Source organism: Cyprinodon tularosa, unplaced genomic scaffold (genome assembly GCF_016077235.1).
Source record: "Cyprinodon tularosa strain WSP-4 unplaced genomic scaffold, ASM1607723v1 ctg98, whole genome shotgun sequence".
NCBI classification, from domain to species: domain Eukaryota; kingdom Metazoa; phylum Chordata; class Actinopteri; order Cyprinodontiformes; family Cyprinodontidae; genus Cyprinodon; species Cyprinodon tularosa.
The window spans coordinates 4506013-4521348 of NW_024039762.1; the positions used below are offsets into that span (position 1 = coordinate 4506013).

The following is a 15336-nucleotide window of genomic DNA, read 5'->3' on the forward strand; positions in this document are numbered from 1 at the left end:
AAACAGAAAAGCCGGGAAGCAAAGATTTTAAGGTGTGAGTGGAGTACTGAGGAAGAACATCAAATAAGGTATATGTGTGGATAAAGGTAGTTTATGGTTTCAAATCAATGTTTTGCACATAGTTACACACATTTACATAGTTTTAGGGGCTGATTAATCTACTAAATTAACTAAAACCCTGATTTTAAAAAAACTTTTTATTACTATTTCATTATTTAAGGGGATACTTGATATTTCATTTTTTTTATTTAATTATTTGTCAGATTTAGGGATGGTTAATACGGCTTAAAAATCTTCAATTTTTTTTTAAGCCAAAACATTTTCTTCTTTTTCTCACTGAAGTTTCATAATAAAAATGACAACTTGTATATATTGCTTTCAAAAACTAACTTTGATTTTAATCATCCCCTCTGGAAGGTGACATTATTTGAACCCCTTAAGGCCCGTTGTTGCAAATAAGCAACAAACCCTTTTTTATCATGTGCAGCCAACCTAGCATGAGCCAGATATTACACATTCAGTGTGGCCCTAGGAACCTTTGGAAAGCTCTTGTTTCTCTTACAGCTGGCTCCTAATTCGTTATCATTGACCGTTATAAATGTTGACACAAATTTGTAAAATACAAGCATTTATACTTATTCTTAAAATAAATAGAAAGTTTAGAAATTTAATTAAGCTACTTAAAGGCTTTTCAAATAGTCATGTTTCACAACAAAAAGTAAAAATATAACAAACTAAATGTTTGCAGCCCGTGGTTTCATAATTTATCAGTTCTGAGTAAAGATCTAAGAACAAAGAGATGAACTGGTTTCACTCTGAGCTGTGGAAGCCCAAGGAATGGATTGGTAGGAAAAATTCAGATTTTCTAAAGAGGAAATCTTCATAAATAGAAATGAATGTGTTGGTGATTAATGATCTGAATATTGAACTGTTGGTTGAACCAATAGACATTATTGACAGATATGGAGGGCCCAAAATCCAATGTTGCTAAGGGCCCCATGAAGGCCTGGGCTGGCCCTGTATGCTCAAGGTTGTTTTCCTCCCAGGACACATATCCTCTACCCTAGTATTCACTTTTTTAGGGTTCTTTAACATTTTCTTTCATCTTTTCTATGGAGCTAACTCCATCAATCATCCCATCAACTCTAACCAGCTAACCAGAGTGCAAAACTAATAGTGCTTCACTAAACCATCTCCAAGATGAGCTATAATCCAGGGGAATTACCAACAGGGGGGCTCTATCTGCTAACTAGGTGACTTCTGACAATGGAGGAGAGCAATGTTTTTTTTTTTTTTCTGAGGTAATACAGTAAAGGAACATGAATAGAAAAGCCCATTATTTAAGATTTTATTATCTAAAACTAATTCAAGACTTATTCTCTCTGTTCAGCTTTAAAACTGTGAGCTTCTTGGTGTTGATCTATAACATAAACCCCAATAAAATACTTTAGAGTTTGTAGGTGTGACAAGAGAAAATAAGCAAAAGTTTAAGGGTTATATGTTTATTTATTGTGATGTGTGAAGAGACACCACTGACATTTAAAGGGAGACTAACAAGTTAAAAAGCTGAAATAAACTCTGAGAAAATGATAAATGCTTCTAACCATTCACACATTGCCTTATTGAATTAGCATTTTTTTGTCTTTTTAATTTGCAAAAATAAATTGCAGTCAGATCTCAGTAATTCAAAAATGATTTATTCTCCCCTTCCTTTCTTTTTTAGTTTCCAAGCTATTAGCGGGATCTTTGATTGAGATTAACAGAACCCTGAAATCAATGAGAGATAATTAAAAAGCTTTTTGTGAAGGGCAGACACTCGGCTCAGTGAGTAGGTGCGTGTGTTTGAAGGAGAATGTGGGAGACGAATTAAGGAGCACTGCATTGCATGGTATAATTATCAGATTGGAATCTAAACATGGTAAATGGAGCTTTTATGTTGTATATATGTGGGACAAAAATACATCAAACGATCACCATATATGGTCTGTTTTTTATATTTTTTTTAGGCCTAGATGATTTTCTATTAATATTGATATTATTTCAGCAATTGATAACCCGGAAAGTTCCTGTTTTGAACCCATGGACTGAAATGATGTGGGTCCTGAAATCTACTTGACATACATTTGATGACTCCTGCTTGAAAAACAGGACAGCTATGGAGAGGGCGTGGGGTAAATTAGCTGTACCTCCACTGAGATGCTGGTGGGGTGAATCATCCTACATACAAGGAGAGCTGAAAAACACCACTGTGTGTTGCAGAGAGAGCCAGAGAGACACACTGAGGCAGCACAGGGGTAATGAGGGAGTTTGTCAGACAAATAAAGGGGGTCTGTGCCATGGATAGATAGTGAGTGGGAGGTTCAGATGGCCAGAACTAATTAGTGAGAGGAATTACAAATATATCTACAAATGCAAATGATCCTCTTCCTCTCTGACACATAAACTACAAAGTGAAGTAGCTTCCAGGCACAGCCTTGGGTCAGTTCATCCAACACAGAGGTGGCAGCTGACCTTGCGTCCCACGTGCAGAAACTGTTTCATGACCCTGCGGCCAAGCCAAAACTCCAGGAGTGCATTTTGCATAATTCATACAAGTGTACCAGAAAATTAGACACATTTTTAACCTTCTGTTGACAGCTTTAAAATGACTTTAATTAGTCTCTCCCATCAACGCAGTAACACAAAACACTTGACAGTTCAAATCTGAAATATAACAATAATCCACAAAACATGGAAACCATACAATGAAATATTGGGTTCATTTTTAACACTGAATTTGAACTTTAATAGAGAATGTGTGTATCTATTTAACCTAAACATTTAATAACTTCCAGGATTACTGAGTCCTAAAAAAAACAGAGTAAATGTTGTACCTGAGAACATCACTTTACAACAGAGAGCAAGGCTGCATGATCACAGGGGAAACATTAGAGTGTTGCACCGTTGCCCAGTATTAAAAGATGGTTGTGATTATCTCGATCACTAAGTCCTTAACATACTTTATGGGCTTTCGGGGGACTAAAAAGACCATCCAGCAATGTCTGGTATATAAATGAAGACGAATACTTAATTTCTATATTCTATACGTTTTTTTTTTTCCTGTGTTTTGAGGCTGCATTTCCAAAAATGCAGCTAATCAGTATTTGTGACCCAGCGGAGCTATGGTTGTAATGATTTAAAGGCCTAGCACAGCATTATTGTCGTGCCAAATTGGAAAAAACGTCCTGGCTCCGTCCCGTTTTCTTCTCAACTCTAGCTGAATAACAAACTTATATTTGTTGTGTTGGAGAAGCAGCAGCTCTGCTGCAGTGCACTCACTTCCAGGTTAGCTTTCATCAGAGACACAAATCATACTGACTATCCCACAGAATTGGACAGACTCTTGACCAGATACTGACAGCAAGAAACTACCCAGCACTTTTTTTCCTCTCTCTGCCTTGCTCCTTCTGTCAGCCTACTTTCTGGTGAAACTGCACATTATTTGGGGAATAGGAACCCACTATGAGTGTGTGAGTCTTAGTATATCCAACACAGTGTGCCTCCTTATTACTTCACCTTTTTTCTCAATTGCCCCCAGATTTTCTACTGGGAAAGCACTGATTTAGATTTATTGCTCCCAGGCGGATGTTTCTGTGTAGAACTACTCACCAGCCGTTTGAGGATCCTAAGAGCTGTCCGTGGTATTCGGGGGGTCTCTGTGTTCATGTGAGCGCGTAGGAGATGGGAGAAGCTCTGTAGGCATGAAGGTGATAAGCAGTCCTGACCCTCTCCGCCGTATAGTTGGGCCAGTAAGGACAGACACTGAATAGATTCCTCCCACACTTCCTGGTTGTCAGTAGACAGCTGCAGAGATGTTGAACAATGTGATCCCCATGGTTCCATTTATTTTACTGCTAAAGGTTGTCATTATCATTTAGACTTCAGCTCCTGAAGTTCCAAATGTGTTGCGTTTGTAGTGAGATTTTATTATCAGTTGGATTCAGATAAGAACGTCTTTCTCGTTCCCAGTAGGACTCTTTCCTCCAACTACAGTATCTTATCCCATTGCAAACTATTTTTGTTAACAGATATTAATTAAAGACAGGTTAACTAAGATGACTAGACAAGGTGATGAAAAGAACCAAAAGAATAATTGGTTAGATTGGATTGTATTCAAAGGCACTTGAGCTGAAGAGGATGAATATAAATATTTCTTCATGTTGCTGATTTAGGTTTGGAAGAAAAAATTATTAAAAACATGCATTATTTTTTATTTTCCTTCTACTACACAGTGATGCACTAAATTTGTGTTTCAATAAAAGACAATAAAGAGGTAGTCTAGGTAATATCTGGACTTAAACGTATGGATAAGCTGTGGTCAGACCTCTAACAGGGTGTTTACATTAGAAATCATTTGTGAGCCTGCGGTATGTTTTTGGGACTATGGAGGTGAATATTGTTTTTTTTTTTCAAAAAACACCATATTGGCTTGGATAGCTTTCTTCTCTGTTTAAATAAAACTATTTAAAAATGAATTTGGCATCAAACACAGTTTGATTTTCTGAAAAAAAATAAAGTGTGTCTAAAAAGAAAACAAGAAATCTGCAATGGAGCAAGAATCCTTGATGAAAAGTACCATTGATGGATCTATTGAGAATTAGAAGAAAATAAAAATGATCTTATCCACGTCTCAGACCGAGGGGCCGTTAGCTTTTTAGGCTACCATCTGGAAATATTTACTTTAAATGAAATGTGTTTTGTTTGGTTTTTGGAAAGCATTCAGGAAATATAAAAAAGACTTTCAACATAAAAAAAAAAAGGTTTGCTGCTCTCTAAGACGAGCTGTTCTCACAGGGTGGTTTCTGCAGTTTTAGTAATGTTGGATTGCTATCGACAACGTTTCACTCACTCACTAATCTTTCAAAGGCCAAAGAGGCTGTGCAGAGGTTGCTCCAACAACCCTCTAATGTCTTCATTGTGTCCCAGGAGGCGCACCTCTATTCTGGCCCCCAATTTCCTTTCTTTATGCTCTCTCCACAATGCCATCGACTTTCCAGGATAACTTAGAGAATCCTCGCTTCCTGTCTAACCAGCGCTTTATTTTACCACGTTTGTTTTGTTTTTGTCAAAACATCAAAACAAATTCAGATTCAACTGTGAAAATTAACTCCACAGTCTATGGAGCAATTTCTCTTTCTTTTTAAACAGTTTATCTATTGAGTTGTAATAACAGTAATAATCATCTGTTAGATGGAGCTCTGCTCCATCAAACCTCTGCATGTCTCTACAATAGTTATCGTTTTGTCTTTTGATCTTTTGATTTCTTCGATAGTGTTCTATAATGTAAAGTTGAATGAAAAAAAATGTGTTATATCATAGTTGAACAGGATAATTTTATCAGGTTTTCCAAGCTCCCACAATGAGCCTTAGATCTATTTATAGCTTTTCTGTTTTTAATGTTTCTCTTCTTTGAGTTACTGTTTAAATCTTTCATTTTATGCAGCTTTAAGAGGCTTTTTCTGTAAAAGTTAAGAACAGCTCTCTATGATATATAAATACAATTCCTAAAGAAGATAAGAACAGATTTCATTTACAATTTATCATTTAAGAAATGTAGCATTTTGGTATTTCATACTATTATTCTAATTTAAACTCTACTGTTCTGCATTATTTTGAGATTTTCACTGAAGAGTAGGGAGAGTTATATAGAGCAACGTTAACAGTCACAGCAGAGAATACAGCTTCTAAATAGGCCTCTCTTATCTTCCTGTTTGAGATATTAACTATACCCATAACAGTTATCAATGGTTGTATTTCTATTGAATATGCAGGGTCATTTTGCATTTATATGATTCTAAATTTAGAGAGATAAAAAGCAGTGTTTTTAAATGGCAATTTAAGCATTTTTTTTAATGATGTTTCATTTTAGAAATATACACTATATTGCCAAAAGTATTTGCTCACCTGCCTTGACTCACATATGAGCTTAAGTGACATCCCGTTCCTAATCCATAGGGTTCAATATGACGTCGGTCCACCCTTTGCAGCTAGAACAGCTTCAACTCTTCTGGGAAGGCTGTCCACAAGGTTTAGGAGTGTGTTTATGGGAATTTTTGACCATTCTTCCAGAAGCGCATTTGTGAGGTCGCACACTGATGTTGGACGAGAAGGCCTGGCTCTCAGTCTCCGCTCTAATTCATCCCAAAGGTGTTCTATCGGGTTGAGGTCAGGACTCTGTGCAGGCCAGTCAAGTTCATCCACACCAGACTCTGTCATCCATGTCTTTATGGACCTTGCTTTGTGCACTGGTGCACAGTCATGTTGGAAGAGGAAGGGGCCAGCTCCAAACTGTTCCCACAAAGTTGGGAGCATGGAATTGTCCAAAATGTCTTGGTATGCTGAAGCATTCAGAGTTCCTTTCACTGGAAGTAAGGGGCCAAGCCCAGCTCCTGAAAAACAACCCCACACCATAATCCCCCCTCCACCAAACTTTACACTTGGCACAATGCAGTCAGACAAGTACCGTTCTCCTGGCAACCGCCAAACCCAGACCCGTCCATCAGATTGCCAGATGGAGAAGCGCGATTCGTCACTCCAGAGAACGCGTCTCCACTGCTCTAGAGTCCAGTGGCGGCGTGCTTTACACCACCGCATCCGACGCTTTGCATTGCACTTGGTGATGTATGGCTTGGATGCAGCTGCTCGACCATGGAAACCCATTCCATGAAGCTCTCTGCGCACTGTTCTTGAGCTAATCTGAAGGCCACATGAAGTTTGGAGGTCTGTAGTGATTGACTCTGCAGAAAGTTGGCGACCTCTTCGCACTATGCGCGTCAGCATCCGCTGACCCCGCTCCGTCAGTTTACGTGGCCTACCACTTCGTGGCTGAGTTGCTGTCGTTCCCAAACACTTCCATTTTCTTATAATACAGCTGACAGTTGACTGTGGAATATTTAGGAGCGAGGAAATTTCACGACTGGATTTGTTGCACAGGTGGCATCCTATCACAGTTCCACGCTGGAATTCACTGAGCTCCTGAGAGCGACCCATTCTTTCACAAATGTTTGTAAAAACAGTCTGCATGCCTAGGTGCTTGAATTTATACACCTGTGGCCATGGAAGTGATTGGAACACATGATTCCAATAATTTGGATGGGTGAGCAAATACTTTTGGCAATATAGTGTATTTCATCAACACATTTATTTAATTTATTGAGTTAGTCTTAACATTTTTTAAACACTTATATGAGAGCCTCCAAAAGGAAAAAGAAAAACAACAAATATTGTTTTCACTAACTTAAAAGTTTACTTAGTTTTTTATGCTATGATTTTAAATCATAGCCTGCATATATTATTATATATATATATAAAAAAAGAATGTATTTTTTATGTCATGAAAGATCCATTAACCAGAGGTAGACTGAAACACTGCAAAACTGATATTTACCTCCCTTTCTTGTATCAGCTTTAGCGTAAACATGCATTTTTTAATTCTTTAATGCACTCAGCAGTCATCCCTTGAGATCTAGCGAAGGGCATTGCTGCTTCCTCCATTTGCTATCCATTAATATTTTGGATTTGTAAGGACTTGTTTAATTTAACTTTTGTTATCATAAATGGGGGAAGAAAAAGCAATATCGGCTTAAAAATCGGCAGCACATACTGAGGATCTATTAGACTGCCAGAATAATTGGTATTGGCTTTGTTCTTAATAAAAACCACATCAGTAAAACTCTACTAGTTTTTAAAACAAATATTAACACAGGAGAATGGATAAAATCCAGGAGAAAACAGAGCTATAATCCTAGCTGATAAAATCAGATTCCTATAATTTACTTTCAAAGTAAGTGGCTGATTTCATGTTTGGTAACACAGTGTTATCTGGTAATGTTGACCTTAACAGCTCATATAACAGATTATTACATAGCATAAAGGGCCTGGCTAAGGTGTTCATACCCTGTATATATCCAACAGATCTGGATTTTCATGTCATAAGGTTATAATGCCGGTAAACCCTGCTGAGAACAGCCATATGTAGGTCATCTATTACTAAACATGGAGGGCTGTCAAAGAGCTTGCAGGTGGTATTAAGGCGGCATCTTACAGATAAGGTAAAACCTAAAGTATATAGACTCTCAAAAAATATGGAAACCCTTTTCAGTGTTATACAAAGCAAAACATACTTTCCAGTATTTCTCATTTTAAAGAAAATGTTGAATTTTTTCCTTCTGCTTCACAATTATGAACCACTTTGTGCCGTTCCTTCACACATAACAGAAATAAAACAGCTTTGTGGTTGATGAAGCACTCTGGGTATGAAAACTTTTGACAGACAGTGTAGGTAATGCGATGAGGTCCACGAAGATGCTTGCAGAAACTATCGGTGCAATAACACAAAGAGTGGTGAGTGCAGGTCTCACCATGTGGATGAGGGGAGTGCTGAGTTGGCTCAGGGGTCTGTTGGCTACGAGCAGTTTCTCTGCTGCCTCCGTTTCTGCTGCTGAACAAGATAGCCTCTGGCTCTATCCACACACACACACACACACACACATGCACGTTAAATCATTTATAGAGATTTGACAGTCAATAATGATTTATCCAGAGACTTGTCAAGACTATTCTGACAGACTGACACAAAAAGACGAAGTGATAGACTAAGACAGGAAATAGATTTTTTGCGTGTCGTTATTGCCGCTCTGTCTTAGCAGGACGCTGAGGACAACAAACTGTGGCTTAAATACTTTCCTTTGTCACATCTAATGTTTATAGCATGTAATAAAGCTTTAACCTCCAGGTACTCAGTAGTTGTGTCATTCAGAAGCATCAACAGATCGGCTCCATCCTTTAGTTGTGGATTAAGGTGGTTAATTGTGACCTAATCCTTTTCCTTTACTAAAGTCACTGTCAGTTAGTTTTGTGTTGTTGTTTTTCCACGCCTGTACTGAAACTTTTCTCTGACCGAGTGAGAAACAGTTTAGGAAGAGCAATGGAGTCATGTCCGCCTCCCTTATCGGACCTTATTACCCAAATGAATTTGGTTTCGGCAGAATTTTCCTTTTTAATGAGCTTTGCATTTAAGGTGGAATTGATTTCCGCTGCACATTCTCTTTGCTCCTTTTTCCATCTTCATCTCTCCTTCCAATGCTTCCTCCTCTCCCCTCTGTCCTCTCTTTCACCCAGTCTTTTACCCTCCTTCCACTTTAGTACCCCCACCCCCTTGTCCAAGCATTAATATGTATGCGCTGGGCTGGGGTGCACAGTATGGGGAGATGGGGGCCGGTTTGTGTGTATGTGTGTCTGTCTATATAGTGAGGACAAAGCCAGCGGTGATAATGAGGCCGCAGGGACATAGCCAGACAGGCCCCTCAGTATACGTCTATATGTGAGTGTGCGCGCGTGTGTGTCCCAGGGACCTCATGCACTTTCTCCTGAGTCTACAACTTCAATATTGCAGTTGCTTAAACCTGCTAGCTTGTACTGCATACATCAATGGACAGACTCTCCAACACATACATACACCAGCCTTTTGGGAGAGAGATACAAGGACAACATTTTGAGCTAGATGACTTTGTGATTTTGTTGGCCAGTGTGGGCTCACATAAGATGAAGAGGCAAAGAACTGGTGAGAGAGGTTGGAAAATAAAGTGTCAGGTTAAAGTATTCCCATCCCAGGAACTTTTCCATAAAGTTCAATACGATTTACTAAAATGCTGTATGCAGGACTTTGTCTTGACAATTCCCACACATTTATTTAAACCTTTTTGATTTAACATGACCCAAATTCAACTTTTTCCTTCTTACACATGTTCTCTGTGTTTCTGATGCGGCAAACTGCCGACATGTCTTCTGGGGATTTTCTCTCTTTTTTAGTATTATGTCTACAGATTTTAGTGGCATCTGAATAAAATCTGTCACACCTCATCCTGTTAAGAGACACTGAAATAAATGGGTCTAAGTGGAATAAGTTGGAATGAGTTAAATAATATTACCAGATAGAAATGAAAACCAGATAACTTCTTTTATCTAGTTTTGGTCTACCACATATTCCGCCTACATTATTATTGAAGCCTGTGGATATAAGCTGACACAATGGAAGAAAGTAAAAGGTGGGAGTAGTTTTGCAAGGCAAAAATTTGTTAAGATGTCCAATGAAAGTAAGTGATCAGAGGTAAATTTCATCCATAATGTAAATCCATAGTAAATGTTGGTAAGGTCTGGTTAACAAATTCATACCTGCAGTGCAGCTCGAACAACAACCGATATTTGCTTCAGGATGTTATTCAGAATTTCCAGAAGAGCTTGTAAGACAACCAGGCTGATCTTCTTCCCAGCATGCTTTTCTTGATCAAGGTAGACCAGTGCAGCTTCGGAGAGAGTGCTCACCAACACCTCCATGAGTTCTGTGGAGCAGAACAAGTTTCCATGTCAGGCTTAGATCTGGCTCTATTTTAGTGAGCCCTGCTACATCTTTAAAGATTTATTTATTTAAAAGTTAAAGTCTAAACATCCAAGACGTAGAAAACACTTTGGTAAGGGCTTATAATGTGAGCGGTTTCATCATCTAATGGCCTTTTGATTGATTTTGTCTGATGCTCCATTGCACCAAAAATACCTTCATTCTGTGTTACTGGAAACATTGATGTTGTTTTAAAGCAACTCTTTTACAGCCGTTTTGTTGGGATACCTATGGATGGTTCTAGCAAATATTCTGATGATCTATCAGGAAAAACAACCACAATAAACTAGCTTCAGCAATTAATTCTTGACATCCAGGGATGCAGATACAGATACAGCATCACTTGCCTGCTTCCAGTGTTAGGTAAACTCTGCACTGGTGGAAAAAAACCATCAGCTTTCCAACAGTTGCTTATGATGATTCTAAAAACTCAAGGTTTTAGTGGATTCTGAATGTTTCTAAGGAACATTTTAAGGCTTTTTGGTTAATTTTGGGACCACCATATTAGCTTCAAGCCTTTTATCTTGCAAGCAAGATGAACCGTCGCAAGATTTGTGAATTCACAAACTCCCAAAAATGCATCTTGCCTGGAGCCATCAGATGCATTAGCCTTGATATAGAAATGTTTCGGACCAATGTAATGCAGTGTGACGTTTCATTGGTCCAACATCAAGGCATCAACCAGGGTTAGCAAGGCTTGACTGGTTTGGACACTTAGCCTCCAGACTATCTAAAATAGTTATTAGTAGATAAAATTAAAAAGTGCTTTTAGTTGCAGCATTAAGGAAGGTGAAGTCAGAAAGGAAAAAGAGGAAACGGCCATTCCAACCGTTGCATTTCCGAATTCTCCCGAGTGGTGCCTGACTTTACACGAGTGAATAAAGTGAATGTGATTGGTCGTTTATCCAGGGGGCGAGATTTGTTGTGGCGGAAGATTCGCAAGCATTTTGACTGTAGCCGTTTTCTCTGAAGCGTCTTGCTAACCAGTTAGCAACTTAGTGCTATTAGGTTCCCAATGGGAAATTACATTGGGACCAAGTCGCACTTAGCAACGACACTGTCAAAGAAAGCTATGGACAGTGGAAACATGCAACAGGAGGAGAGTTTTGTGTTGGTGGTCGTGGATGAGTCTCCTCCGTCATACATTTTTTATTTAGAGGAGGAAAGTAGGGACGAAGTTGTTGTGGAAGAGGACGCCAGGGCGGCAGAACCTTGGTTTGGTGGAGAAGGCTTACAGCCGTACATGTTTGAGCCCTTGCCTCGCAACGCTGCCAGTTCTGTTAGCTCTACACCTGCTGAAGACACAGACATCCATCCCCAAGAACACTGGGACGGAACTCATTGGGAAAGGAAATAATGATTCTTATTTCTTATTTCAACCGTTGCGTATATTAGCTGCTACATATGAACCAAGATGCTATGACTGAAAAAACGTGATTGACAGATGATCGTTGATATATGACTGGCCAAATTTAGGTGTACAAGCTGACGTATTACTAACTGGCCTGCATAAGATTAAGAAAAAAGATTTTAGGCAGATTTTAAGAAAGGATTGTTTTTAAAAATAGAAATTTTCAAATTCTTGGGACAATATCGTGATAAAGAGTACATTTATATACACTATATTGCCAAAAGTATTTGCTCACCCATCCAAATTATTGGAATCAGGTGTTCCAATCACTTCCATGGCCACAGGTGTATAAATTCAAGCACCTAGGCATGCAGACTGTTTTTACAAACATTTGTGAAAGAATGGGTCGCTCTCAGGAGCTCAGTGAATTCCAGCGTGGAACTGTGATAGGATGCCACCTGTGCAACAAATCCAGTCGTGAAATTTCCTCGCTCCTAAATATTCCACAGTCAACTGTCAGCTGTATTATAAGAAAATGGAAGTGTTTGGGAACGACAGCAACTCAGCCACGAAGTGGTAGGCCACGTAAACTGACGGAGCGGGGTCAGCGGAGGCTGACGCGCATAGTGCGAAGAGGTCGCCAACTTTCTGCAGAGTCAATCACTACAGACCTCCAAACTTCATGTGGCCTTCAGATTAGCTCAAGAACAGTGCGCAGAGAGCTTCATGGAATGGGTTTCCATGGTCGAGCAGCTGCATCCAAGCCATACATCACCAAGTGCAATGCAAAGCGTCGGATGCGGTGGTGTAAAGCACGCCGCCACTGGACTCTAGAGCAGTGGAGACGCGTTCTCTGGAGTGACGAATCGCGCTTCTCCATCTGGCAATCTGATGGACGGGTCTGGGTTTGGCGGTTGCCAGGAGAACGGTACTTGTCTGACTGCATTGTGCCAAGTGTAAAGTTTGGTGGAGGGGGGATTATGGTGTGGGGTTGTTTTTCAGGAGCTGGGCTTGGCCCCTTAGTTCCAGTGAAAGGAACTCTGAATGCTTCAGCATCCCAAGACATTTTGGACAATTCCATGCTCCCAACTTTGTGGGAACAGTTTGGAGCTGGCCCCTTCCTCTTCCAACATGACTGTGCACCAGTGCACAAAGCAAGGTCCATAAAGACATGGATGACAGAGTCTGGTGTGGATGAACTTGACTGGCCTGCACAGAGTCCTGACCTCAACCCGATAGAACACCTTTGGGATGAATTAGAGCGGAGACTGAGAGCCAGGCCTTCTCGTCCAACATCAGTGTGCAACCTCACAAATGCGCTTCTGGAAGAATGGTCAAAAATTCCCATAAACACACTCCTAAACCTTGTGGACAGCCTTCCCAGAAGAGTTGAAGCTGTTCTAGCTGCAAAGGGTGGACCGACGTCATATTGAACCCTATGGATTAGGAACGGGATGTCACTTAAGCTCATATGTGAGTCAAGGCAGGTGAGCAAATACTTTTGGCAATATAGTGTACATGTTTAAGCCAGAATGATTTGATATTTAAATAGGATTTCCCTATGACTTTAACAGAAAAAAAGCAACACAAAAGCAACATTACACTGCCAGTTTATGTTCAATTAAAGAAAGTTTGGCCATCCAGTACAACAATCTGTTGACCGTTTACAAACATGAACCATGACTAAAATAAACTAATTATATTATTTTCTCGAACCACAATCTACTTCTTTTTCTCCTTTTTCAAATGCTCAAGGGTAAAGACTGACCAGTGCTAACATTAATTACTTCACCACAGACTCGCCTTCCATCGCTCATTATATTTGACAGAAAATATCTTCCCTTATGAAGCAGGTTTAACAAGCCTTTATGAGCCTCTTGAAATGCAGCAGGCAAACACGACTTAAAACAGCAAAACAGAAATGTTTGTAAACATCAGCTCAACATGAGTCATGGATAAATCCAGGTATATAATATGACTGCATTTCCAACGCTTAATTTATAATTTTCAGAAAAAAACAACAACAAATTCAGTTGAACTAATTATTGGATTAAATCGGTTCACTGGGATCCAGTTTTCTTGATTGAATGCAGGTGGCTGCTTAATTTCAGTACTTTATAACTTTAATACGACAGGTTCTACAAAGATCTTGTCTTGCTGCTCGCCAAATTGCTTCATAATTATTTACAGGGAAGGCATCAGACTGTTCAGAAGAATAAATAAAAAGTTTTAAAACCAGAGACCCACAATGTCTGAAATCAACTTTTCCAACACTCTTCCTGTGGATTGAAATAAAGATAATGAGGTATAGCACTCCTCTTGCCCCACGTGGCTCTGAGTGGTCATTCAGCTGTGCAATATGTTTGTAGATAAGGAATAACCCTTAGAAACCTTACTCTGCTTAAAAGAAGAAAAAAAAAGTAGTTGGCTGGTTAAGATTTTTTCCAATAAAAAAAAAATACAGACGTGCATAAATAGCAACCGAGTGTTTTTTGCCAAACTGACATCAAAAGCACCAAAAGTACTCAGAGAACCTCTAAAATAGTTGACAGATTTGGTCCTGCTATGGTGCAATCTGCCAGCACTGGGCACAGGGGGAGAGAACATCGCAGTCCTGTGGGACGGCTCCTGATGCTCAAAGAAACCAAACCGTTTCATTAGACTTTATAACTATTGTCTAAACTCTATCACAGATCAGTTCCCTGCATTTTCAAGAAGATTATTGTACCTCAACTGGCCGCAATTTACTTATAACGCGGCCAATTTCAATATCAGATACTGTTATAAATGATAACTGATATTTACTGATATCATATAGAGCATATGATATTAATTTCCTTATCCTAGCATAACAGAAAAAAATTAAATACACAAGGATGACATTGCTTCTCAGCTTTAGCTAAACACAACTCAGTTCCAAACTCATGCTAACCCCTTCCCACAACACATTCACAAACAACAAGATAGAAGTGAACTATTGGATTGACATGGAAAATTAAATCTGGCATTGACAAATGACACACTGAAAATCTAAACACTAAAATTTCAAACATTGAGAGTTTAAATATCAGAAATTTAAATACTGTAAACAAAAAAACTATGAAATTTCAAAATTTCCTGTGAAACAGTCAAAAAATGAAGATAATTCTTTAGTTTAGCCCCACTTGGCAGCTTATAGTGACATCCTAGCTGCAGGAATTCTACAGTAACACAGAAATCCTCTCTCATTGAATAAATGCTGCAGCTGAAGATGACAGTATCATCACCAGTGTTTTACCTTTTTAAGGTTATTTTATGACTGTGTGTTTTCAATGTTTGGAATTTCAATGTTTGAATTCTCACTGTTTGGTCTTTCAGTGTTTAAATCTGAAATGCCAATCTCACATTCAATGTCAAAGCAAGCTGTCACAGATTTAGCTCCATTGTAAACACTGGATGTTAATATTGGTCCAGGTTTACTTATGAGACTGATAACAATCTATCAAAATTAAAAAACAGCAGAAGAGACCCCTGCCAAAGCAGATATTAAATGCATCCCTGCAATTTATCC

At 39.0% G+C, this 15336-nt stretch overlaps 1 protein-coding gene across 4 annotated transcripts in view; it reads right to left on the bottom strand.

The window, feature by feature from the left end:
* The window catches only part of ulk4 (unc-51 like kinase 4), a 123587-nt gene that overhangs the window by 6984 nt on the left and 101267 nt on the right, over nt 1–15336 (bottom strand). For all 4 annotated transcript variants that reach the window (XM_038275780.1, XM_038275779.1, XM_038275777.1 and 1 more), the window contains exons 33-35: nt 10213–10379; nt 8400–8501; nt 3649–3843 (exon numbers count right to left, since the gene is read on the bottom strand). In XM_038275780.1, coding sequence (XP_038131708.1) covers nt 3649–3843; nt 8400–8501; nt 10213–10379 — 464 coding nt within the window. The remainder of the gene's footprint in view (nt 1–3648; nt 3844–8399; nt 8502–10212; nt 10380–15336) is intronic.